General features: G+C 48.5%; 1 protein-coding gene across 1 annotated transcript; it reads right to left on the bottom strand.

The window, feature by feature from the left end:
* Positions 1-2267: 2267 nt before the first annotated feature.
* CDK4 (cyclin dependent kinase 4) lies at positions 2268-25420 on the bottom strand (the record flags this gene model as incomplete). Its single annotated transcript, XM_081898877.1, is given in 9 exon segments — positions 2268-3203; positions 5314-5449; positions 7877-7927; positions 13449-13558; positions 14729-14896; positions 15390-15525; positions 21192-21431; positions 25268-25344; positions 25346-25420. Coding segments are annotated over 9 exon segments (1086 nt in total). The 3' UTR covers positions 2268-3110.
* Between the last annotated feature and the right edge of the window lie 476 nt (positions 25421-25896).

Below are 25896 nucleotides of genomic sequence, written 5' to 3'. Positions count from 1 at the left end.
CCCAGGCCTTGTGAGTCTCGGGGAGGAGGGTCGTAGAGAGCACACAAAAATATGGTACTCCAGTGCAAAATCCCACCACCCATCCTGCTTGTCATGCAATTTTATGTTGTGACCGCCCTGAGACGCAAATTTAATTAATAAATAATAATTTGCATGTTTTATGTTTCCCAAAGAGAAATGATGCTCAAGTCATACTTCCTTCATTCTCAAACTCTTAACAAGGACCCATCTTTACAGAGGAGGGATGGTGTTTCATCTACTAAAAGAATGTATGAAAAATGAAAATCTTCCAAGCCATTCTCAAAATTTTTGCATATCAACATTCTTGCCAGCAGAGGGCAACATAATCCCCATTGGATTTAAGCCAATTCAAGAGGCCTATATATATTTTTTTCAATTTTTAAAATTGATTTTCCAAATTTATAAACAAACAAACATAAATCCTAACTGTAATTATTCCGCTATTATTAACATTGTTAGGTGACTTCCTCAAATCCCCCTGGCTGAGTTTTAATGTATATCATTGTAACAGTTTTCCAAAACTATTTTCTCATAAAATTTACTTAGTCAATTAACTTCTCAAGAGGTCTATATCAAAGGAATAGCAGTGGAAGACAGCGAGCTCTTGCCATCTTTTAAGTGAGGGTTGTCCGCTACCTAGAATTGCTTTGCAAGATCAGATCAGGTCTCCCCACAGTCCAGCAAACCAGGCAGGCAAGAAGACAACAGGCTTTCCTTTAGAGTTTGTCCCTAACATCTACTATACAGAGGTAATAAGCTTTCTTATTAAAAGTTCTTCCAGTAACTAAGCTGTCAAGTGAAGACTTGTATGTGTGACAGCTTGCTGCCTCTCCTCCAAGCAATGTGATTTAATGAAGGAAGTTGACTGGTTTGCCTGCAAGGCAACTGCAGGCTGCAGAGGCTCTGTGAAGTTATCTTTCAAGAGGTGGCTGCTGCTTACCAGAAATGGAAACTGCTTCTGACAAGGTTCTCATTTGAGAGTAGTAGGCAGTTTACTTGAGAGAAGATTGCCTCTTGCACCCAGGGCTGAAACATAAAGAAATACCCTCCAAATTTGGCAACAAGGAAGCCCAAGAGTATATTTGCATCTACAATTCTCCAGTTATATGTTCATAATTGAGATATTCCAAAGGGATTTGGGGGAAGAGATTGAAGATTTTCAATGGGTGAGCGCTGGCTCACTAGACAGGGGAGTGCAGAGGGTGATTTCCCAGGAAGGCGCTCTGGCAATCTTCAAAGGGACACCCACACATCCTGGCAGGAGTGGCCCGACACTGGGCAAATTCTTACTCCTGTATTTTTTGTTGTTTAGTCATTTAGTCGTGTCCGACTCTTTGGGACCCCATGGACCAGAGCACGCCAGGCCCTCCTGTCTTCCACTGCCTCCCGCAGTTTGGTCAAACTCAGGCTGGTAGCTTCAAGAACACTGTCCAACCATCTCCTCGTCTGTCGTCCCCTTCTCCTTGTGCCCTCCATCTTTCCCAACATCAGGGTCTTTTCCAGGGAGTCTTCTCTTCTCATGAGGTGGCCAAAGTATTGGAGCCTCAGCTTCAGGATCTGTCCTTCCAGTGAGCACTCAGGGCTGATTTCCTTAAGAATGGAGAGGTCTGTATAGTTAAAACTATGGTTTTCCCAGTAGTGATGTATGGAACTGAGAGCTGGACGATAAAGAAGGCTGGTGGCTGAAGAATGGATGCTTTTGAATTCTGGTGCTGGAGGAGACTCTTGAGAGTCCCATGGACTGCAAGATGATCAAGCCTATCCATTCTTAAGGAAATCAGCCCTGAGTGCTCACTGGAAGGACAAATCCTGAAGCTTAGGTGCCAATACTGTGGCCACCTCATGAGAAGAGAAGACTCCCTGGAAAAGACCCTGATGTTAGGAAAGATGGAGGGCACAAGGAGAAGGGGACGACAGAGGACGAGATGGTTGGACAGTGTTCTTGAAGCTACCAGCATGAGTTTGACCAAACTGCAGGAGACAGTGGAAGACAGGAGTGCCTGGCATGCTCTGGTCCAGGGGACACGACTAAACAACAACTTAAAATCAGATTCTTGGAACCAACTTTTAAGATTCCCATTTCAAAAAAGCAAAGATTTTTCACCACCAGATTGAGTTGGTGGGAGATTTCCATTTCAGGACCTAGCAGAAATTGCCTCCACATATCAGTGGATCAGCACTCAAGCAACCCATTCCCAGACACACACACTTGTTCATTCATCATACTAATAAAAACACGATACATCTTCAAGTGACAGAAACGGGGGAAGACCAAGCTATACTTGCCTGGCCCCCTGCCCATCCATATTCTTTATTGAAATTTCGTTTTTGGAAGCTTTTTTTATATTAAAAAGAAAAGAAAAACTTCACATCAATGACTGGAATCAGATGATCTCTCCATCTGAGCAGATCTCCCATGCCCAGATCCCCGATTACGTAGGTCTCTCCTGACCAGTGTCGTGTCATTTCAAAAAAATTATTTAAAATGAATTGTGAATACTTTATACAAAAATATCCTTTGCTCCCGCTTTCACGGCGCTCAGTGTAACAAGTTAAGGCAAGGCTTTAGTGTCAAACTCTTAGCCACAGGAATGTGATAAAAGGCAGGAACATTATTGTGTGTAAACTGTTATAAAAAATTTATTCATTTTAAAAAAAAGTTATTGGAGACGCCTTTGGCTATGAACTCGGATGGCAAGAGAGAGAAGCCTCTAACTGGGCTGTCTCAAAACACAAACTGACCTTCAAGAACAGTGCTGGGACTCAACCCAGGAACACAGAAAGTGAGTGTGCGCGTACATCTGCGAGGGTGTTGTTGGCACAGAGATACCACAGGAATCCTAGTTATTTCCAGGGCAGGAAGGATTTCGGCGTTGCACGTCCTGCAACAGGCACCTTTTCGTTTTTGTTCCGCATGTTGGCAACGGCTCCAGCCCCCTCCCCGCCCCTCAAAGTCCCAGCACAGCCAGGGGGCTTGGGAGACGGTCTGACTGCAGCCTCCAGGCGGGGGGCCAATTATCCTCATACACACGCAAAGTCTTTTTGTGTACAGTCTTTTCGCCCCTTGCCAGGGACCTGCTGGGATGCCGCTAGCCTTCACCTGCACTCTGGTCTCGGAAGTACTGGTGGTGCAGCGCTTTGAAGGCAGAGATCCGTTTGTACGGGTTGAATGTCAGCATTTCCTAGAGGGAGACAGAGTGGGAAACATGAATATCACAACATTTTTCTCCCCCCCCCCCAATTTTTTTATTAAATTTTCCAAATTTTAAACAAACATATCATCGAACAAAAAAAGACAACATCAAAAAACAAACAAACAAACATATATCCTAACTATAGAAGTTCCACTTTTGTTAACATTGTTAGATGACTTCCTCGACTCCCCCGGCTGAGTTTCCATATAAATCATTGTAGCAGTTTTCCAAAGCTAATTTTACATAAAATTTACTTAGTCCAATTAACATCTTTCTTTTCATTTTAACTTTTATCCATAGTATTCTACAACATCACATATTTAAATCCTAGGCCAATTTGGTACTCGCAAGTAATTCTATTTAAGTTATCTTAACATATTTAACTAAATAGTCTTTAAATTTCTTCCATTCCTCCTCCTCCTCCTCCTGGTCGCGGACTCTTCTGGTCAGATTGGCTAGCTCCGAAAAGTCCATCATCTTCATCTGCCATTCCTCCACTGTTGGTACTTATTCCAATTTTTGGTCAGAAAAATTCTAACAGCAGTTGTGGCATACAAGAACAATCTAACATATTTCTTGGGCAATTCCAAACCTATTATTCCAAGAAGAAAGGCCTCTGGTTTCTTGATAAATGTATATTTCAACATTTTTTTCAATTCATTATAAATCTTTTCCCAGAAGTCTTTCACCTTGGGACAAGTCCACCACATATGGTAAAAAGTACCTTCTCTTTCTTTACATTTCCAACATAGAATATCACTCTTATGATAAATCTTTGCTAGTTTTACAGAGGTTAAGTACCACCTATACATCATTTTCATAACATTTTCCTTTAACACCATACATGCAGCGAACTTGACCCCTTTCCTCCACAATCCTCAAACATTATGTTATGTCCAACAACTCTTGCCCAATCTATCATCACAGATTTAACTTGTTCATCCTTTGTGTGCCACTCCAACAGTAAATTATACAAAATGTAAAATGAATATCACATCATTTTTCATCGCAAGCAGAACAGGGTCCAGACCTCCTCTGCGCAAGATCTGCAGGAGGGTACCCTGAATGTGTGCAAACCCGAAATTGGGACACAGTGTGCCTTACTCCAAGGATTCTTCTTGCTACACAGCTTACAGCTCTCGAACGTCTCTCGCATCCTATTTCGAAAACATTGCCCCGCATCATCCTATGACTAAGGGCGAGTTCACACGGCACATTATTCATACGGCGGTGATCGCCAACAGCTTGAACAGATGAAAAGCCAGCAGTCCCTCCCAGTTACCAAACATCTGAGTCACCGACATTTGTTGCCTGTTTACTTCCACAGACAAATTTTCCCCAAAGGTAGGTCACTAAGAGCCAATGACTTGGCCGTGTGACAACTTCTTCAGATAGTTTGCTTAACAGAAATGATAAACCCTCCCTTAATCTCCAGATACTGCCGGATTTCCAAATGCCGTCAGCCCTAACCAGCAAGGCCAATGGTCAGGGAAGAGGACACGAGTTGGGAGTTGGCCAGCATGATTAAGGCGCTTCTGGCGAAACCAGAGCAGCGCACGGAAACGCCGTTTACCTTCCCGCCGCAGCAGTACCTATTTATCTACTTGCGCAGGCGTGCTTTCGAACTGCTAGGTTGGCAGGAGCTGGGTCAGAGCAACCGGAGCTCACCCCGTTGCGGGGATTCGAACCGCCAACCTTTTGATCGGCAAGCCCGAGGCTCAATGGTTTAGACCACAGCACCACCCACATCCCTTGGGCATGGATAGAAGGCATTCAACATATGCACATCGCTCATGCAGTGCTGCCCAAACCACACTAAGATCTGCCCTCACAGTGCACAAGAAGAGTAGATCCCAACTTCTGGAGAAGAGCGCTGCATAAATATTAAGTGCATTTAATCCACTCTTGAAGCCACCGTGGCAGAAACAGTAAGGCCAAGGCCACCCAGCATATTCAGGATTAAATCTGGGTCCGTGGGGGAGGGAGGCATAGTTCATGCTTTTAACCATCATTCCAACTCCAGATCTCAGATCCACCCGCTCCCCTGATCTATTCTCCCTGCCTCACACGGTGACCTGCCCATTTCTATGGAACGTACCAGCAGCAGCTGAGCTCCCAGGGGTTCGATTTCCGGCACAAACTTCTCGACGGGCTGCGGGGAGCGAGCAGCAAAGGCGCAGCGTGGCAGAGACACGTCCAGGGGCCAGTCCTCCTCGGATGGGAGCCCGATCAGGCTGCAAGTCAAGGAGAGATCGTGAGCCAGAGTCGCCCGGTGGCTTCCCCAGAAGGCAGCCCTCTGCCAAGATGTGTGGGGCCCGGGAGGTTACCAGGGTTCAAGACCATCACCCCAGCAGCATGTCAGTTCCTGAGCTACGCAAACTGGTTTCTCCTGATTTTGCCACTGCCGGTCTATTTCAATGTCTCCACAGCCTTAACTGATGCTGAGCACAGCTCTGGCCCACAGACCAAATTCTGCTCACCAGGCACCCCCATTTGGCCCATGTGTCAAGTTCGGTCAGGCCATGTTCACCTGCCTTACGCTGTGCTGGGTGATAAGCAAGTGTGCCAGAACCACCAATTAGCAGCTGCTATTAATAATTGATAAATAATAATAATTTTTATTATTTATACCCCACCCAACTGGCTGGGTTTCCCTGGCCACACACGCTCTCTTCATCTGGTTTCATGAGCCCTGTTGATGAGTTATCACCAACACTGTGGGCTGTGTCTTTGCCCAACCAGTTTAATTTCAAACTATGTTGGCAAGAATGGGTCAATCGCCCATGATGGCAGATATCCACTTATCAGACCTGGAGCATAGGAGTGGGGTGGGGTAGAGATATAAGGATCTGGCCCACGAGGCGGATCCAGTTCCCCACCCCTGCCTTAAGATCTGTAATAAACTGGTCTTTAGTCAAGTCACCTGAGACCTGAACCCGGGACGTCTGGTTCATGCCCACTACAACAGCGTTGGCCAACGTGGGAGTGCTGTTGTGCTCAGCTCCTGTCCATGGGGTTGGCCACGGTGAGCATAGAGTTCTGGACTAGATGGGCCTTTGGACTGCAGTGTCCCAGTCCCCTTGCCTCACCTATTCCCATATCACACTGCTCTTGTGATTGTGCCGGAAGTAAAGGTAAAGGGACCCCTGACCATTAGGTCCAGTCGTGACCGACTCTGGGGTTGTGGCGCTCATCTCTCTCTATAGGCCGAAGGAGCCAGCGTACAGCTTCCAGGTCATGTGGCCAGCATGACTAAGCCGCTTCTGGCGAACCAGGGCAGCGCACGGAAACGCCGTTTACCTTCCCGCCGGAGTGGCACCTATTTATCTACTTGCACTTTGACGTGCTTTCAAACTGCTAGGTTGGCAGGAGCAGGGACCGAGCAACGGGAGCTCATCCCGTCACGGGGATTCGAACCACTGACCTTCTGATCGGCGAGTCCTAGGCTCTGTGGTTTAACCCACAGCGCCACCCGCGTCCCTTGTGCCAGAAGTAGATCCCCTAAAATTATCCGCTTCGATTTTTGTTTTTAATTACCTCTTCCAACGTTTTACAGTTTAAGTCACCCTGGAACCTTCGTAACTTTTCGGTTTCTTAAAATTTCAAATTCTTGTGCTTTTCAAGGAAATCTTTAGGAAACAATCCTTTTGATTTTTGTGAGGCTGAGCCCACTTGCCCAGGAGTAATCACCAGTGAACCCAATTAAGCTTACTTCTGAGTAGACACATACAGGATTGTCTAAGTGGGGGGTTTCATTGATCATTCTTGCCACTCCTCTTTCCCTTCCTTTCTTCTGTTTGTCCCACTTCAAGAGTGAGACATGCACCTTGAACTACTTTACCTTCTCACAATGTTGGAATGAGTTTAAGAGATCTGACAGACTAAATAATCCAACATTTGCATTCATTATGCTAGCAGCATATTCTGACCCCTGCCAACCTAGCAGTTTGAAAGCACGTCAAAGTGCAAGTAGATAAATAGGTACCGCTCCGGCGGGAAGGTAAACGGTGTTTCCGTGCGCTGCTCTAGTTTCGCCAGAAGCACCTTAATCATGCTGGCCACATGACCTGGAAGTTGTACGCCAGCTCCCTCGGCCAATAAAGCAAGATGAGCGCCGCAACCCCAGAGTCGGCTACGACTGGACCTAATGGTCAGGGGTCCCTTTACCCTTTATGCTAGCAGCATATTTAGAAAACTTGGAAGTCTACTTGTGCACGCAGACGGACAAATTTCATTATCCAGAGACCACCTATTTCAACTCCTTGCTGCAAGTCAGGATCTTTTCCTGCTAACCAGCAATCATCAAACCCAGTGCAACCTTCAATTAACTGGGGCTGTCAGAGCAGATAGCTCCAGGCGACATCACCAGGCAGGTTTGTGCTCTGCAGTGGAGAACACACACTAGTCACTAAGACGAGGCAATGTGAAAAGGTGGGGAGAAATCCCTCAGGACCCCAGGCCAGAATTTACTAAGTAGTAATAATAATAATAATGAGGAATTTCTCTTACACATACACATGCCTTGACTTAGCACGCTCATAAAAACGAGCAGAGTCATGCACGATTATGCTGAGTAAGGCAGATGACCTAACGAAAGAGATTTCCCTTTCCCCCAGTGACTTTCGCCAGCCCTTTGGAGCAAACAAAAAGGCGAGACTCACTCAAAGATCTTGCCTAGCTGGTCAGCTTCAGAGTTGCCACAGAAGAGGGGCCTGCAGAGAAGACAAAAAGGAATTGTGGTTACTTGTCATTGCAAGCCCTAAACATGAATTACCAGAAACCTCTGTCATCAGTTTTTTTGAGTTCACGTGCAGGACATGTGATATATTGTGTCCCTGCAATACTGGGACTGTATTACAGGCAGTCCGTCACAAGGCAGTTGCGACTTGAGCCACAGAACCAGGAAACGTTACATTCAAAATTGCACCAGGCAAAGACAGGGTTCCCTGTCCCAAGCCGTGCCCCAGACAATGGTGGCTAGCAAACAATGAGAGACGGGGTGAGGCCAAGAACAGATCTATTGATAAGGTTGTAGCACCTCAGGATAGTCCAGTTACTCATCCCACTGGTCAACTGGAAGGCTAACCCTTCCCCAGTTGTCCATGTACCTCGGTTTAAGTACTTAATTCGTTCCGGAGGTCCGTTCTTAACCTGAAACTATTCTTAACCTGAAGTACCACTTTAGCTAACGGGGCCTCCTGCTGCTGCGGCGGCGCTGGAGCATGATTTCTGTTCTCATCCTGAAGCAAAGTTCTTAACCCAAGGTACTACTTCTGGGTTAGTGGAGTCTGTAACCTGAAGCGTATGTAACCCGAGGTACCACTGTAATGTCACCAAGCAATTACAGAGGATTTCATCATACACACAGCAACTTCATGAACCACTCTCTCTCTCATACACAACCAAGGAAGTCTTCAAGGAGAGCACGACAACTTTCAAAATTAAGAACTTTTTATTTAAAAAGGTTTATAGAAACACCACCACTGCTACATTTACGACCGACCCTTTCTCCCTCATTTGACCCTAGCCATCACTCTGTGAGGTAAGTCAGGCAGTGACTGGCTCATCAAAGTCTCGCAGTTTCACAGCTGGGTGGGGATTTGAACCCTGGTCTGCCAGGTCCGAGTTTAACCACCACACCGGCTCATGAATGGCTCTGCTTCCCCCCATCTTTTGGTGGAACCAGGGATTTGCACAAGAAGATCTCTTCAACAGGACTTTGTGAAGCCAAGTCTACATGCCAAGTTTCTGCACTTCGATGTCAAGGTGGAGAGCCAAAAGTGCAGGAAGCACTCATGTAAAAATGCTCTGGAAGGAGGCAGACATCTTTTTGGCAGCTACTCCCTGTTGCGCCACGCCCCATTCTGCACCTGAACATCTGAACAGAAATGGACACCTGATGTGCCATGCCTCAGCCATTTCAAACCTGAAACCTACCTTAATCTAAATAACCATCTGGGGACCCACTTCTTAATATATCAACATTATTTATTTGTATGGTGTTATGGTTGCAAAAGGCTGGGCTGGATGAATCCCAAGCCAGAATTAAGATTGCCGGAAGAAATATCAACAACCTCAGATATGCAGATGATACAACCTTGATGGCAGGTGAAGGTGAAAGAGGAGAGCGCAAAATATTGTCTGAAGCTCAACATCAAAAAAACTAAGATAATGGCCACTGGTCCCATCACCTCCTGGCAAATAGAAGGGGAAGAAATGGAGGCAGTGAGAGATTTTACTTCCTTGGGCTCCATGATCACTGCAGATGGTGACAGCAGTCATGAAATTAAAAGACACCTGCTTCTTGGGAGGGAAGCAATGACAAACCTAGACAACATCTTAAAAAGCAGAGACATCACCTTGTCAACAAAGGTCTGTATAGTAAAAGCTATGGTTTTCCCAGTAGTGATGTATGGAAGTGAGAGCTGGACCATAAAGAAGGCTGATCGCCGAAGAATCGATGCTTATGAATTATGGTGCTGGAGGAGACTCTTGAGAGTCCCATGGACTGCAAGAAGATCAAACCTCTCCATTCTTAAGGAAATCAGCCCTGAGTGCTCACTGGAAGGACAAATCCTGAAGCTGAGGCTCCAATACTTTGGCCACCTCATGAGAAGAGAAGACTCCCTGGAAAAGACCCTGATGTTGGGAAAAATGGAGGGCACAAGGAGAAGGGGACGAAAGAGGGCGAGATGGTTGGACAGTGTTCTCGAAGCTACCAGCATGAGTTTGACCAAACTGCAGGAGGCAGTGGAAGACAGGAGTGCCTGGCGTGCTCTGGTCCAGGGGGTCATGAAGAGTCAGACACGACTAAACAACTAAACAACAACAAATGGTTGCTGTTACCCATCTTACGCCAGGCAGCAGTGGCCTCCAGTTGAAAAGCAGTGGATTAGACACAAAACCAATTGACAAAAGTCTCTTTGAGCAGCTTTTTTTCTTAGAGGGTTGGAGGGGGTGGTCAAGAAGGCGTCTGACTGCTCTGACAGTGCATGACAAGGAGGGTTTGCAGAGAGATTGATGAGCATTCTCAAATGCCAAATAATACGCAGATTGAGTTGACAGACCAATCTAGATGCCACCTCACCGCTGCGGCGTCTTGAACAAAGACAGTGATCTCAGAAACACACAAGGCGAATGAGCACACAGTTGCAAGCCAACGTTGAGCCAAATACTGAATCATATTAATTCACCAAGAAGCATTGGGAGGAGAATGCTGCTCTATTTTATGTTTTTACGATGTGAATATTTTTTTTAATCATGATATTATATTTTACTATGCATTGTACACTGTTTTGATTTTTTCCCCTAATATTAAGGCACCTAGAAATCTTCCTGACAACCCTAACATTATTAGCTATGAGGATATGTGATCGATTTAAAAACGTTTTTGAATGCTCTTAATTTTTTTAGAAGTTTTGCTTAATTTATTTTTAACTATTGTGTTTTTCTGTCTTGTTAGTTTGCCAGATCCTGAGTCCCTCCCATCAGATGTCAAGGAAATAAACAACTAACTGACTTTTAGGAGGCATCTTTACATGCAGCCGCTGGGAGAGATCATCAGGAGGTTTGGGCTGGGTGTTCATCAGTATGCGGATGATACCCAGCTCTACCTCTCTTTTAAATCAGAACCAGTGAGGGCAGTGAAGGTCCTGGAGGCGGTTGGAGGATGGATGGCGGCTAACAGATTGAGGTTGAATCCTGACAAGACAGAAGTACTGTTTCTGGGGGACAGGAGGCGGGCAGGTGTGGAGGATTCCCTGGTCCTGAATGGGGTAACTGTGCCCCTGAAGGACCAGGTGTGCAGCCTGGGAGTCATTTTGGACTCACAGTTGTCCATGGAGGCACAGGTCAAATCTGTGTCCAGGGCAGCTGTTTACCAGCTCCATCTGGTACGTAGGCTGAGACCCTATCTGCCTGCGGACTGTCTCGCCAGAGTGGTGCATGCTCTGGTTATCTCCCGCTTGGACTACTGCAATGCACTCTACGTGGGGCTACCTTTGAAGGTGACTCGGAAACTACAACTAATCCAGAATGCGGCAGCTAGACTGGTGACTGGGGGCGGCCACCGAGACCACATAACACCGGTCTCGAAAGACCTACATTGGCTCCCAGTATGTTTCCGAGCACAATTCAAAGTGTTGGTGCTGACCTTTAAAGCCCTAAACGGCCTCGGTCCAGTATACCTGAAGGAGCGTCTCGACCCCCACCATTCTGCCTGGACGCTGAGGTCCAGCGCCGAGGGCCTTCTGGCGGTTCCCTCATTGCGAGAAGCAAAGATACAGGGAACCAGGCAGAGGGCCTTCTCGGTAGTGGCGCCCACCCTGTGGAACGCCCTTCCAGCAGATGTCAAAGTGATAAACAACTACCTGACATTCAGAAGACATCTTAAGGCAGCCCTGTTCAGGGAAGTTTTTAACGTGTGATATTTTACTGTATTTTTGGTTTTTATGGAAGCCGCCCAGAGTGGCTGGGGAGGCCCAGCCAGATGGGCGGGGTATAAATAATAAATTATTATTATTATTATTATTATTATTATTATTATTATTATGAAGGCAGCTCTTAATAGGGAAGTTTTCAATATTTGATGTTTTACTGTGTTTGATGTTTTAATTTATTGGAAGCTGCCCAGAGTGGCTGAGGCAACCCTGTCAGATGAGAGGCATATAAATGCTGTATTTTCCTGTCTATAAGACGCCCCCTATTTTTGGGGACACAGATTTAAGAAAATGGAGGGAGATGTATCCGTGTATAAGATGCCCCCTAATTTTTGACATTATTTTTTAGGGGGGAAACCTAGTCTTATACATGGAAAAATATGGCAATAATATACTACTACTACTACTACTACTACTACTACTACTACTACTACAGCTACAAATTCCTTCCCAAACAGTCGTTTCCCCCAAAGCCTGAACAACATAGCAGAAGTGCCTGCGTGATTGTAGCAGGGAAAAAAGAAAGCCCCCAAACCATTTGCAAGCTTCTGCCCCCAACGGCATCTGTTGTCACTCCATCTTCTGCAAAGCAGATCACCAACTCCTCCCTGCCTAGCAGTCCTCAGCCCGAAAGATAAGCAAGACAGGAGGTTTGGGCAGGCCCAGCCCTAATCTATTGTCTTCCAGCTGTGCTGAGGGCTTGGACATCTAGCAAGTGGAACGTGCCCCAGAAATTCACAATTTCAGTCCCCCAACTGCAGTTTGCAAATCCTTGGCAGAGTTTATATTGTTGAAGCACACAGAAAGCAAGGAGGGGCAGCAGGCAGGTCTTCAGAAGAGTGAGGAGACGTAACGTATTCTTGGGACTCACATCTCACACGCTACTTGTGTCTAAACCACCCACCCCATTGTGCCTCACTGCTCCCATTAAGCTGGAGCGGGGTACATTTGACATAACCCGTGAGCCCATGAAACCCGCTGCATGACTTGGGCCAGACACTTAGCCTCTGACATAGAGTTGTTGTGAGATAAAATGAGGTAAGGGGGAATTATGTCCTCCACTTTGGGCTACATGGCGGAAGTGGAAAATAAGTGTAATACAGTGGTACCTCAGGTTAAGTACTTAATTCGTTCCGGAGGTCCGTTCTTAACCTGAAGTACCACTTTAGCTAATGGGGCCTCCCGCTGCCGCCGGAGCATGATTTCTGTTCTCATCCTGAAGCAAAGTTCTTAACCCGAGGTACTATTTCTGGGTTAGCGGAGTCTGTAACCTGAAGCGTCTGTAACCCGAGGTACCACTGTACTTGCTCTTTCCCAAAGGAGGGGTGTCCTTGCCACAGAATGTGCCCTGCTGTGCCAGTTACTGAAGGCACATTGGCTCCATCCATACTACCCATTGAAAGGAGCACTGTACCACTTTTGAGTAATCGATAGCGTCCCCCATTGAATTCTGGGAAGTGTGCTTGATTGTTAAACCACTCCGAGAACTCTCCAAAACAGCTCTCAGCACCCATAACAAACTACAGTTCCCAGGATGCTTTGGGAGAAGCCAGAGCTGTTTGAAGTGGGATGCTGCTGTTTTGAACATACGGTGCCTTTGGCACACAGCACTAGAGCTGCAGCAAATCAACTTCCCACCCAACAGCGGTGCCCCCGACAGCTGTGTTGGAACCCCTCTAACGACAAAGGCCACATCTGCTCAGCCAAAATACCACCCCATTCCCTGCGCCTGGTGAGATGTGCCAACCCTGCCGCCACCGCCCCCACAAGCGAACGATCTTCCCACGCCACTCACTTCCTCCGAAACATTTCCGCAAAGATGCAGCCGACACTCCACAGGTCCACAGGGGTAGCGTAGGCCGACTGGAGCAGCACTTCTGGAGCCCGGTACCAGAGGGTGACGACCTGCGGCAGAGATTTAGCAAGGGTTCACAGGTGAAGGAGGCGGCTTGTTTATAAAGCGCCCCCCCCCCGCTTCCGCTCAATGCACCACCACGAAAATCCCTTGAGCAGCCCGTGCACTTTGGACCTAGTTCTCAAGAGACATGCTGGGCATGGAGCCAAATGCCATTCCCTTCAGCTACATGGGATGATGGCCTTTCTGGCTGCTACTTTGATTGGCAGTGGGATACACCCAGCTCGTTCTACGTCCCAGGGCGTTGCTGGTCAGCCAGCCTCGGCTGGGATTCAGCACAGCCTTACAATCTGCAGCTCTGTGTCCCAGAGTCAGGCTCCAGGGAATCAGATCACGGCTGGCAGCCAGAAATGGGAAAACAAGAAGTTCTTACCATGGTATTTCACTCAATATTCACAGAGAGAGACGGATGAGGTCAACTTTCAGATAATGGCGTTGTTCTGAGTAAAGTCCCATCTCTCCTATTCTACGTCATCCCTGTGCTGGCTGATCTGTGCCTTCTGCCTCTGAGCTTTCTGTTCTACTACTCTCAATGCATGCCTGGTCCTGGGAGAGGGGGGTCAGGAATGTTTTCTAAAGACACTGAGTCTGTCAACTGTCTCTCCCCTGTTGCTTCTTCTTCCTGTTGCTCTCCCAACATTTCCCAGCTTCTCCCCTCTGCAGCCTCTGAACCTTCTGCAAACCACTGTTCTAAATCTATAATGCCCTCCTCTTCTTGGGAAGGTTCAAGAAGAGTGGGGGGACGGGGCAGTCCCCAGCATTCCTCCTCAGTCCAGTCCCCGACACCCAGGCCTGAAAATGGTCTTCTGTGTAACATGGGTGGAGAACCTGGTATCCTCCTGATACTGCTGGGACTGCAACTCCCATCACCACCACTTCCCACTGGCCATGCCGGCAGGAGCTGGAGTCCCCATAACACCTGGAAGGCCACAGGTTGTTCTCCATCCATACAGTGTAACGTACCTGCCCCATGGGTGCTCTGGCAGTCTCCTTTTCATGCTGTGCTTAAATCAACAGAAGAAGAACCAGACAGAGAGCCGCCCACCCTGTATCGGCTGAAAAGATCTAAAGATGTGAGAATTCCCTAGTCAATGTGCCAAGCTGGTCACGCAAGCCAGAGCAAAAGCCCTTGGACCTTTCACGGGACCCAGTAGACTCACCAGTGGCGTCAGAGCCATCTGGCAGCTGTAGATGCGAGCCAGGCCAAAATCAGCCAGCTTGACTTGACCAGAGCTGGTCACCAGGATATTCTCCGGCTTGAGGTCACGATGGACAATGCAGTTTGAATGCAGGAATTCCAAGCCGCTCAGGAACTGGTGCATCATGTCCTGGGAGGAGGAGAGGGGAAAGAAGAGCATGTTGCATCAACAGCCGCACTCTAAATGCCTTAAAAAGGTAAAGGGACCCCTGACCATTAGGTCCAGTCGTGGACAACTCTGGGGTTGTGGCGCTCATCTCGCTTTACTGGCCGAGGGAGCCGACGTACAGCTTCTGGGTCATGTGGCCAGCATGACTAAGCCGCTTCTGGCGAACCAGAGCAGCGCACGGAAACGCCGTTTACCTTCCCGCTGGAGTGGTACCTATTGATCTACTTACACTTTGACATGCTTTCGAACTGCTAGGTTGACAGGAGCAGGGACTGAGCAACGGGAGCTCACCCCATCACGGGGATTTGAACCGCCGGCCTTCTGATTGGCAAGCCCTAGGCTCTGTGGTTTAACCCACCCGCATCCCTTTAAATGCCTTAGGGACCCCATATTCAGATGCCCCCTCCCAAGTACCATCCCAACATCAATTCAGGATGCTTGCAGGGATGTTTACCTTTATTACCTCCACGGGTAAGCCGGGAGGTGGCGTTTTTTCCAAATACGCTTTCAGGTCCTGATCCACGTGCTCAAAGACCAGCGTCACTTTAGTCTCGCGCTCCGTCCGTGTTGTCGTGCAAACATCCATTAGCCTACAGGGTGAGGAAGATGCTTATAAAGTGCTCCAGAACTACCGCGGGGGGGGGGGGGGGAGGGAAGGATGGAGCTTGTGACATTGGGAAGTTATTTTTTTTTAAAAAAAGGAAGCTCCAAATAAGAGCCTCAAATAGGGCTGGTGTGATCCAGGCACTTCTCCAAACGCAGAAATCAGGAACCTTTCATAGCCCAAGGCTGACGGAAAAAGTAGAAGGAGAAACATAAATCGGACCTTCGTAGATAAGCCAGAGTCCGAAGGCACATTCCCTACGGTACAAAACACCCTAGGAGGGTGAAAAGCAAGGGTCAGTGAGGGGTGTGTGGCCTGGGGGCCAGGGGGATGAAGATTCCCCACCCCTGTCTTGATGTAATGAATTCTGTGGACTGCTCTCCCCAGGGAAGTTCGCCTGCTGCCTTCATTATACACGTTTAGGAGCCAGGCAAAAACGTTGCTCTTTAACCAGGCCTTTGGTTGATCTGTTTGACATCCTATACCCTTTTAAAATGGAGCTCTTTTCTGAGGGTTTTTTTTATTGGGTTGCTGTTTTTATTCTGATTATATATAGTGTGTGTTTTTTCTGTGAACCACGCTGAGACCTCTGGGTATAGGCTGGCATATAAACTCTAATAACAAAATAATAATAATAATAATAATAATAATAATAATAATAATAATAATAATAATACAGTGGTACCTCTGGATGCGAACGGGATCCATTCCGGAGCCCCGTTCAAATCCCAAAGCAAACGTAACACGTGACTGCGTGAGTCATGTTTCACCACTTCCGTGCATGCGTGTGACGACATTTTGAGCGTCTGCGCATGCATGAGCGGTGAAACACGGAAGTAATGCGTTCCATTACTTCCAGGTCGCTGCGGAGCACAACCTGAAAATGCTTAACCTGAAGCGTATTCATCCGGAGGTATGGCTTTAATAAGGCTGGAAATGATGCAGACTGCCAACAGGCTATGGCCACAGCACTGAAACTGCGAGAACATCACTTGCTCTAACTTATGCCGCCCCGCCCACTGTTAATTCTGGCCCAGATCATAACAAACTGCACCTTCCAGACCCATATTGCTGTAGGCACAGGGTATTTTCACTGCCTGCTCATCTGCCAGAACCCTTCCGTTCCGGCCTCAAGACCCACCTCTCCCAGGTGTGGCATCCTACAGCCCTCACACTTTCTCTCCTCCCATATCCCCCCTGCTCCACCCTCGCTTGCTCCTCTCCGAAGTCCTCCTCCCATTCCAGCCTTGCAATTTCCCCCACAATCCCCCTGCAGTTTCTGCTGAGAATTGTCTCTCAAGGCAAACACTATCGGGGTTGTAAACCGTCTGCTTAACCAAGACCTCTGCTCTCCCTTAGTCAGGAAACAACTCAGAGAGCTGGGGGGTGGGGGAACCAGTCTGATTCAATGGAGGACCCAGATTCTGGGTTTGGCCTTTCTGAGTCTCCCCAAAGGAAGGAGAGATCAACCCCACCTGCAGCCAGCAGGAAGAGTGGAAGCAGATGGACATATACAGTGGTACCTCAGGTTACATACGCTTCAGGTTACATGCGCTTCAGGTTACAGACTCCGCTAACCCAGAAATATTACCTTGGGTTAAGAACTTTGCTTCAGGGTGAGAACAGAAATCGTGCTCCGGCGACACAGCAGCAGCAGGAGGCCCCATTAGCTAAAGTGGTGCTTCAGGTTAAAAACAGTTTCAGGTTAAGTACGGACCTCCGGAACGAATTAAGTACTTAACCCGAGGTACCACTGTACCATGTGAGCAGGCCTGCATAACCATAAGCAGTGCTTTCCCCCCCCGGGCCGACGCAGGGGTACGCATACCCCTAAACATTTTATGAATCTAAATTGAGGAGCAGTGTTTCAATATGAGTAGGAAAATGAGAGTACCCCTAAACATTTTTTTTAAAGCACTGACCATAAGTGAAATCTGAAGCAAAGCATTGTGGGAAGTGAGCTGCTTTTTTAAAGGTTCAGGATACAAGGAACAGGACCATCAGGGAATGTATATCACATCCCCTCTTTTTCACTCGGGGGCCAGTTGGTCCTGCTCCCTTCCTCTCTAGGTTTCCAGGCCAGGGACGTGAGCAGGGGTTCTCTGCTGACTCCACTGCCTTTGCGCTGTCTGAATTACCGACGGGGGAGCCTTAAACAGGTTTCACCACCTGAAAACCCCAGTCTGGGCCCGAAGGAAAATGGCAGCAGAGTGGGCTGTGTAAAGGCCACAGGCAGTTTGTGCAGACATCAGCTGCCTTTTTCAAAATGTACATTCAAACGCTGGTTCAGGGATAGGGAACCATTTTTAGCCCTCTTTGGGATGCCGTGGTGGATGTAGCTAAAGGCAAGAGGGCAAAGTCCTCTTTAGCTTCTTTTTTCCTTTCCCGCCCCAACCTGGCCACAGTGATCCATGCGACGGTCACCTCCAGGCTTGACTACTGTAATTCGCTCTACGCGGGGCTGCCCTTGAAGCTGTCCCAGAAACTCCAGCGGGTGCAGAATGCTGCAGCGAGGCTCCTCACAGGGTCTCTGCCATGGGAGCATATTCACCCAGTGCTTTTCCAGCCGCACTGGCTCCCAGTGGAGTACACGGTCAGATTTAAGGTGCTGGTTTTGACCTTTAAAGCCTTTCACGGCCTAGGACCCTCGTACCTATGGGACCGCCTCTCCCGGTATGCCCCACCGAGGGCCTTAAGGTCCAAAAATAGCAACACCCTAGAGGTCCCGGGCCCTAAGGAAGTTAGATTAGCCTCAACCAGAGCCAGGGCCTTTTCAACTCTGGCTCCGGCTTGGTGGAACGCTCAGGCTCATGAGACCAGGGCCCTGCAGGATCTGATTTCTTTCCGCAGGGCCTGTAAGACAGAGTTCTTCCGCCTGGCCTTTGGCTTGGAGCCAATCTGATTCCCTCCCCCTCTTTCTTTTTTTTTTCTCCTCCTGTGATGAGGCTGCATTTTAATATTTTAATGTTTCTATATTTTAATGTTGTATTTTAATCATGTTCTTAAGTTGTATTCATTCAACTTGTTTTTATTATTGCTTGTTAGCCGCCCTGAGTCTAGCCTTGGCTGGGGAGGGCAGGGTATTAATAAAAATTATTATTATTATTATTATTATTATTATTAAATGCAAGCTGAGCTTTGGACAGAGCAGGCTAGTTTCCACACACAAACGCAACCCCTCTCTCCATCCAGGGAAGCAAGACCCAAAATCAGAGATCAAGGACACATTCCAGCCAGGCAAAAACTCTCAAGGAGAAGGCAAAGCAGGGCCAGTGAGAGATGTGTCAAGGAGCAGAGGGGCCTGGAGGGCCATGGCTGTCTCTAGGCCTGAGGCTCCCCACCCCAGCTGTCACTGCTTACGGAATTGCTTCCCATTCAGTGTATTTAGGGTTGCAGCCCTAATTAAAGAGGAAGTCCCATCTTCCAAGGTTGACTCTACCCTTTCCCCTAACAAACCTAACTATTGCCCCTATGCAAAAAATAACAACAACCCCACAAAACACACCAAACCAATGGGCCAACAACAGAAATTGCTACCACCCCTGAAAGCAGTGTTCAAAATTAGCCAGACGCCAGGCTTTCAACTACTTGCAACCAAGTGAAGATGCCTTGGCGCCAGGATACCAACTGGAGGTGCATGCCTAGAGATCACTGGAACTGGGCTGTTTTCACTCGCTAATGCCCCACCCTGTGGAATTCTATCAGTTTTATTTTATCTGAACAATCATAATGAATTTGAGGAACCGAAATGCTTTTTCTGTGCAGCCTGAGCCAGGAGCAGTGAACAACGCAATAGTTAATTGTTGCAGCTCGTCGTCACTTACACCACCCCCCGCTGCCCTGCTCACAGTTGTGAAAAAATAATGTTATGAATGGTCCATGTCGCCATTAAGAAAAAGAGGTTGGAATAGGCCAATATAGATGTGGACTGTCCCTGGACCAAGGGACTTTTCTTCTTTAAGTTCTCAAAGCTCTTCACCTAGCTCAAGGTTGTCATCTGAACTAGCCAGATGTTTAATTGATCGTGCATCATTTGAAAAGACTTTAGGGCCATCCTAACCTTGGTTTAAGGAGCCATTTGGCGCCTAGCTTATAGATCTGAGTCTCTAACACTTCCTAAAAGGTAGGAGCAATGAGGGGGATCTTTCCCGTCAGCCAGCACCTTCCTGGGTGCCAGTTTTCAATCGCAAGACTCCGGGGACAGTAAAGGTGAAGCTGAATTGCATCTCCAGCTGGCATGGAATCATGGAGAACATGTGGCCCATCAGGTATTGCTGGACTCCAATTCCCATCAGCCCCAGTCAGCATGGTTAATGGTAAGAGATGATGGGAATCAGAGTCCAGCGACATCCGCTGGCTACCTTGCTCTGCTCTTCACTAAGTGAACAGGAGCCTGGCCTACAGTTTGCATAACTTTTTTGGGAAAGGGTGCAGCAGACAAATTTGAACCAGAGGCAGGAACAGAGGCAGACAAACGCACTGTGGGTGTCTGCAAGGAGCCCGCTTCCTTCCTAGTTCTTAAGAAATCCCAGCCTTAAGGGGAACCAGGCAAAATTCCAACTGGCCCAAGAACAAAGACATGTCTGCTCCAGTCAAAGGAGAGCCATTCACTCTGAAATGGGCTCTTTCGGGAGGGTCTCCATGACTCCTATAGGTCATGATATAAGCCAGCCATTTCAACAATCCAGGCCCAAACACTATAGGTTTCGTCCGTGAGCGTCCTTCCCCCTATCCCTAGCTTGTGTTCATGCTAGTGCAATTCTCAAAGAGGGTTTTGGAACATTAAAAATGGCGGGACTTAGGCCAAGCAATAACACAAGTTCCTCCGGGCTTACAGGAGTCAAGACCAAGGCCTTAATTTGAGCTGGGCCTCTGGTCATAACCACATATTCAATAGTCCCATCAATTCTGGAACATCACACTGTGATAAGATTATATCTGAGTATGTACAGAGCACGTCTCTCTCCCATTCTAGCCTCAGCCTCTCCCTCTACCATGCTTGCACCCCTTCAGATGTCCCTGACCACTAGTCTTGCTGACCCACAGGGCCAGAGGATCAATACAGGAATGGACAATTTGGCACAATGCTCTACTAGAAAAACTGACATTACAAATAAAAGGAATGAGACATGATAGATTACTTTTCTGTTCAAGGGTATAGATTTGCTCGGTGGACAAAAGATACCCCTAATAAAATCCTGCCACTGCCCACTGAACTCTCTGGAGAGCCTTATTGGGATAAGGACAATGATTAAATGGTAAACTTGTTAAAATACTTGGAATGCAATAAAAAATAACATAATCATGGATATTCTACAGCTAATTTACTACAGAAGCAAAAACCATGCACATCATTGGTCTTTATAACTTCAGCTAGGTTTCCTATGGATAAAAATTTAAATATGAATAGTGTGTTTAAAAATAAAAGATCTGAAGGGCCACAGGTTCTCCGCCCCAACCTATACCTTTGGAATTAATAGGTGTGTCTTAACATTCAGAGGCCATTGTTTCAGGTAGCCTTGGAATGCCGGCCTCCTTCCTCTCCCGCCCCTGAAAGAAATCGATTGCAGCACATGCCACAAAGCACACACTCGCAAGCCCCACCCTGGGATCCTTGCAGTCACACACACACACCCCCGTCACGCCCCTCACCGAACAATGTTGGGATGGTCAAAGTGCTCCAGCCGCTTCAGCAAGGCCACCTCACGGACGGTCGACAGCGGCAACCCGTTCTCGCTGTTCTGCACCCGCACGTTCTTGAGGGCCACAAACTTGCCGCTCTGCAGGTCGCGGGCCTTGAAGACGGTGCCATAAGCCCCGATGCCAATCTCGGCCACGGGCTCGTATTGATCCCGCACTCCCATGGCCATCCTGGCAGTCGGTTCCAAGAGGCTTCACGAGATCGAGGGGAAAGAAGGTGGTTAACAACAGTTAGACTTTCCCTTACAGTAGGACAGCAGGTTCCATCCGGTGTCCCAACGCTCAGCTCCCTCTCCCTTCATTCTTCAGTGAAACGCCGACCTGTTCCTCCCATGTAATATAATAATAACAATAACAATATTTTTTTTATTTATACCCCACCCATCTGGCTGAGTCTCCCCAGCCACTCTGGGCGGCTCCCAATCAAATATTAAAAACAGTACAGCATTAAATATTAAAAGCTTCCCTAAACAGGGCTGCCTTCAGATGTCTTTAAAAGATAGGATAGCTGCTTATTTCCTTCACATTTGAAGGGAGGGTGTTCCACAGAGTGGGTGCCACTACCGAGAAGGCCCTCTGTCTGGTTCCCTGTAACCTCACATCTCACAGGGAGGGAACCGCCAGAAGGCCCTCGGTGCTGGACCTCAGTGTCCAGGCTGAATGATGGGGGTGGAGACGCTCCTTCAGGTATACTGGACCGAGGCCGTTTAGGGCTTTAAAGGTCAGCACCAACACTTTGAATTGTGCTCGGAAACGTACTGGGAGCCAATGCAGATCTCTCAGGACCGGTATTATGTGGTCCCAGTGGCCACTCCCAGTCACCAGTCTAGCTGCCGCATTCTGGATTAACTGCAGTTTCCGGGTCACCTTCAAAGGTAGCCCCACGAAGAGCACATTGCAGTAGTCCAAGCGGGAGATAACTAGAGCATGCACCACTCTTGCAAGACATTCTGTGGGCAGGGAGGGTCTTAGCCTGCGTACCAGGTGGTACACTCTCTTCTGATGTCATAACCGCACCACAAGTTTAAAGCGTGTTTATAGCATTTTAAGAAACACAGCTTACTTCGAAGAATTCTTGGAACTATGGTTTACATCTCACGGAGCTGCAATTCCCAGCACCCTTCACAAAACTATAGCTCCCAAGATCCACGTATTTTAAATGTATGGTGTGGATGTGACCTCAGCCTCTCTCTTTATTCCCTCCCTCCTCCCTCCAGATTCCAGGATTCCCTCTCCTCTCTAGTTATCCCTCTAACCTTTACTTTCCCATCCCTGAGACAGGAGGAAACCATAGGGGAAAAGTTGGCTCCCTTGTTAGATGAGTTTGGAGCACCTTCTTTTAAGGTTGAAGAGACAGTCTGCCTTAACACTGGCCTTGGACCAGAGCTCCCCAAAGTCCAGTTTCCATTATCAAGAAATGTGTGAAGAGTGCTCCTGGGCATGGGCAGATTATAGTAACCAGATAAAAGGAGACAAGCAGGGAAGCTATGCTTTGAATGCTTAAGCAGGAGAGGGAGTTTCGGCAGGCGCACAGCTAATTGCACCTTCCAATTTGTACACCATTATTTACAGCATTAAGTGACAAAAAAATCCAGCCTTCAAAGGCTTTCAATCGAGCCTTTCTAAGTAGCACCCCCGCCAACTGATCCCTCGACACATGCACACCCAGCCACTCCATTTTGGGCTAGCAGATACATTTGTTCCACTGAACACCATCAGTTGCTAGCACCTTTCTCAGACAATGCAATTGCTCCATGTGCATTGGGGGTGGAGGTGAGCAGGACCGCAACTGCAGAGACACTAAACCAGGGGTAGGCAACTTAAGGCCCGGGGCCCGGATGTGGCCCAATCGCCTTCTCAATCCAGCCTGCGGATGGTCCGGGAATCAGCGTGTTTTTACATGAGTAGAGTGTGTGCTTTTATTTAAAATGCATCTCTGGGTTATTTGTGGGGCATAGGAATTCATTCATATATATTTTCCCCCAAATATAGTCCAGCCCCCCACATGGTCTGAGGGGCGGTGGACCGGCCCATGGCTGAAAAAGGTTGCTGACCCCTGCACTAAGCGCACATACTGTATAAACTAGGCCCCACATAAACACACCATCAGGGACCCTGCAAAAGCAGCATCCCCGATCACACACAACTGTGTGGGTGTGTACTCAGCAGACAGTTTAGTGAACATGTGTAGGCCAAAGCCTGCTGCCATGTTCCCACTCTTGCCCCAAGCTCACTCATGGAGTACACACACACACACACACTCTGACTAAAAAGGACTCCTGTCTCATAATCGCAAACCAGGAAGAGTGGGTGTTTTCCCCACCCTCTCAAGGCATGCGGGCGAAATGGGAATTCCAACTCACGTTATTACAGAACCCAGGGTGATCACTTACACAGGGTACAAGTGTGTCATCCGATGTACTTACTGACTCATTTGCACCTTGCTTCTCGCAATTCACCGTCAACTTAAACGGATTGTTTCTTGGCCTCTGTGAATGCACCAATGCCACTGCTACAGGGATGGCGGAACATGAGGCCCTGTAGATGATAGGCTCCACAACTCCCATCATCCATGGCCAACGGCTATGCTGGCTGGTTATTATGGAATTTGGGAGGTTAGCAACGTGGGGAGGCCCTGTCCTTCAGGAGCCCAGCCTGCTGGGCAATACTACAGGGGCACCTTTCTCCCGGGATGCGGGTGGCGCTGTGGGTTAAACCACAGAGCCTAGGACATGCCGATCAGAAGGTCAGTGGTTCGAATCCCCGCGACGGGGTAAGCTCCCATTGCTCGGTCCCTGCTCCTGCCAACCTAGCAGTTTGAAAGCACGTCAAAGTGCAAGTAGGTAAATAGGTACCGCTCCGGCGGGAAGGTAAACGGCGTTTCCGTGTGCTGCTCTGGTTCCCCAGAAGTGGCTTAGTCATGCTGGCTACATGACTCGGAAGCTGTACGCTGGCTCCCTTGGCCAATAAAGCGAGATGAGCGCCACAACCCCAGAGTCGGTCACGACTGGACCTTATGGTCAGGGGTCCCTTTACCTTAACTTTGTCCCACCACAATAATTGCTCCACGCAAAAATCCCGCCGGCATCTTCTTCAGGATCCAGTTGAGGCACCAACTGGCCTACAAGAACACACCCTACCCCACAATGCAACAACACTTATGCGTCCCTGCTGCTCCCCACCACCTGGGACAGTTCAGTCAACAAAGCGTTAGGCTCTTCATCATGGGTTCGAGCCCAAGGTTGGGCAAAAGATTCCTGCATTGCTGCGGGTTGGGCTGGATGTCCCTCAGGGTCCCTTCCAACTTGGCCATGCCATGTTTTCAAGAGGGCTTCGCCACGTTGAGTTAGTGTCTGCAAAAGCGTGCCTTTTGCAGGCATTGGAAGAACAACCGCACAGGAGGCCAGAGTCCCCCTTTCTCAGCTGCACGACGTTGTTCGCCTCGGGGCTTTGCAATGCAAACTTCCTTTTTGAGCGCTGAAGATCTCAGCAGCAGGCCATTTTGCTGAGCAGGAGCCGGAGAGCCTCTGCCCATTGCGACTCCTCGCTCGGCTTCCCGCGCGCAGGTCGCGCACCCCCTTCGGCCCCGACCCCTAACCATGCGGGCCCCCGCCCCACTTCCCCGAACAAAGCCCCATTGTGCGCTCCCAAGCTTGCAACTCTTCCCCGGGGATCGCCGCCACATGCTCCCTTCCTAGCCCAGATGGGCAGCGAAACAAAAGCCCCGCCACCCCGCGCTTCTTGCAGCCTCCGCCGAGAAACCCCAACTTGCAATAACTTGACAGCAAGTTTGCAAAAGGGGGGGGGGGGCGGAATCCTCAGGCCAAAGCCTCTGCCCCAGATCGCAACCCAGTGCAATACTCCCCCCCCCCGCATGCACCCACCCCCACTGCCATCCCATAATAATAAAGCCCCCACTTTCCTCTGCCAAGCACGGAGGGGCAGCAGGTGCCTTTGTCTCCAGAGGAGCGAGCACGTTGCTGCGCCCCCCCCCCCCGTTGCCAGCGATCCTCCGGGCCCGGACTCACCCAGCTGCAAGCGGCGAAGGGGCTGCTCCGTCCCCGCCGCGGTGGAGCGCAGGGAAGCGGGAGGAGGGAGGGAGGGGGCGTGGCTGGAAGACCTGGCCCAGCCAGCGAGGCGGCGCGGCCAGAGCGGCCGCCCGAGCGGAAGTGGGTCGCCATAGTGACCGGCCTGAGGGTTGTGGGCGGGGCCGGGCGCTTGCTCTTTGCTCAGCTCCCTCCCTCCTTGGTAAAGAGGCAGTAGGGCTCAGTGGTTAAAGCCAGGGCCGGATTTACGTATAAGCTAAACCAGATAGAGCTTAGGACCCCACTGGCTTGGGGGACCCCCAAAAATTAAAGGGGAAAAAAAACTTGGATGTACATTTCCAAAATATAAGATAAATAAATAAAATAAAACCTCCATACAGCAACAGTGTTTTGTGTTGTGTGTGATGTAAGTAATGGCCTGCTAGCCTGCTCCCTAAAATATCACTTCTTAATTGTATTTCAGTTCAACAATTACTTGGGTAAAATACATATTTTGTTATGGGCAAATGGCTTTAGATACCTGTTAGGTCCATAAATTACGGTACCATATAACATATATTCAACACAAAGAACAGCGACAATTTGTTGTTGACAAAGGACAGCTGGACATA

The sequence above is a fragment of the Podarcis melisellensis genome (genome assembly GCF_964234715.1).
Source record: "Podarcis melisellensis genome assembly, chromosome: 2".
In the NCBI taxonomy this organism is placed as follows: domain Eukaryota; kingdom Metazoa; phylum Chordata; class Lepidosauria; order Squamata; family Lacertidae; genus Podarcis; species Podarcis melisellensis.
The sequence above is the reverse complement of the archived record's forward strand: the minus strand, read 5'-3'. Positions and strand labels throughout refer to the sequence as shown.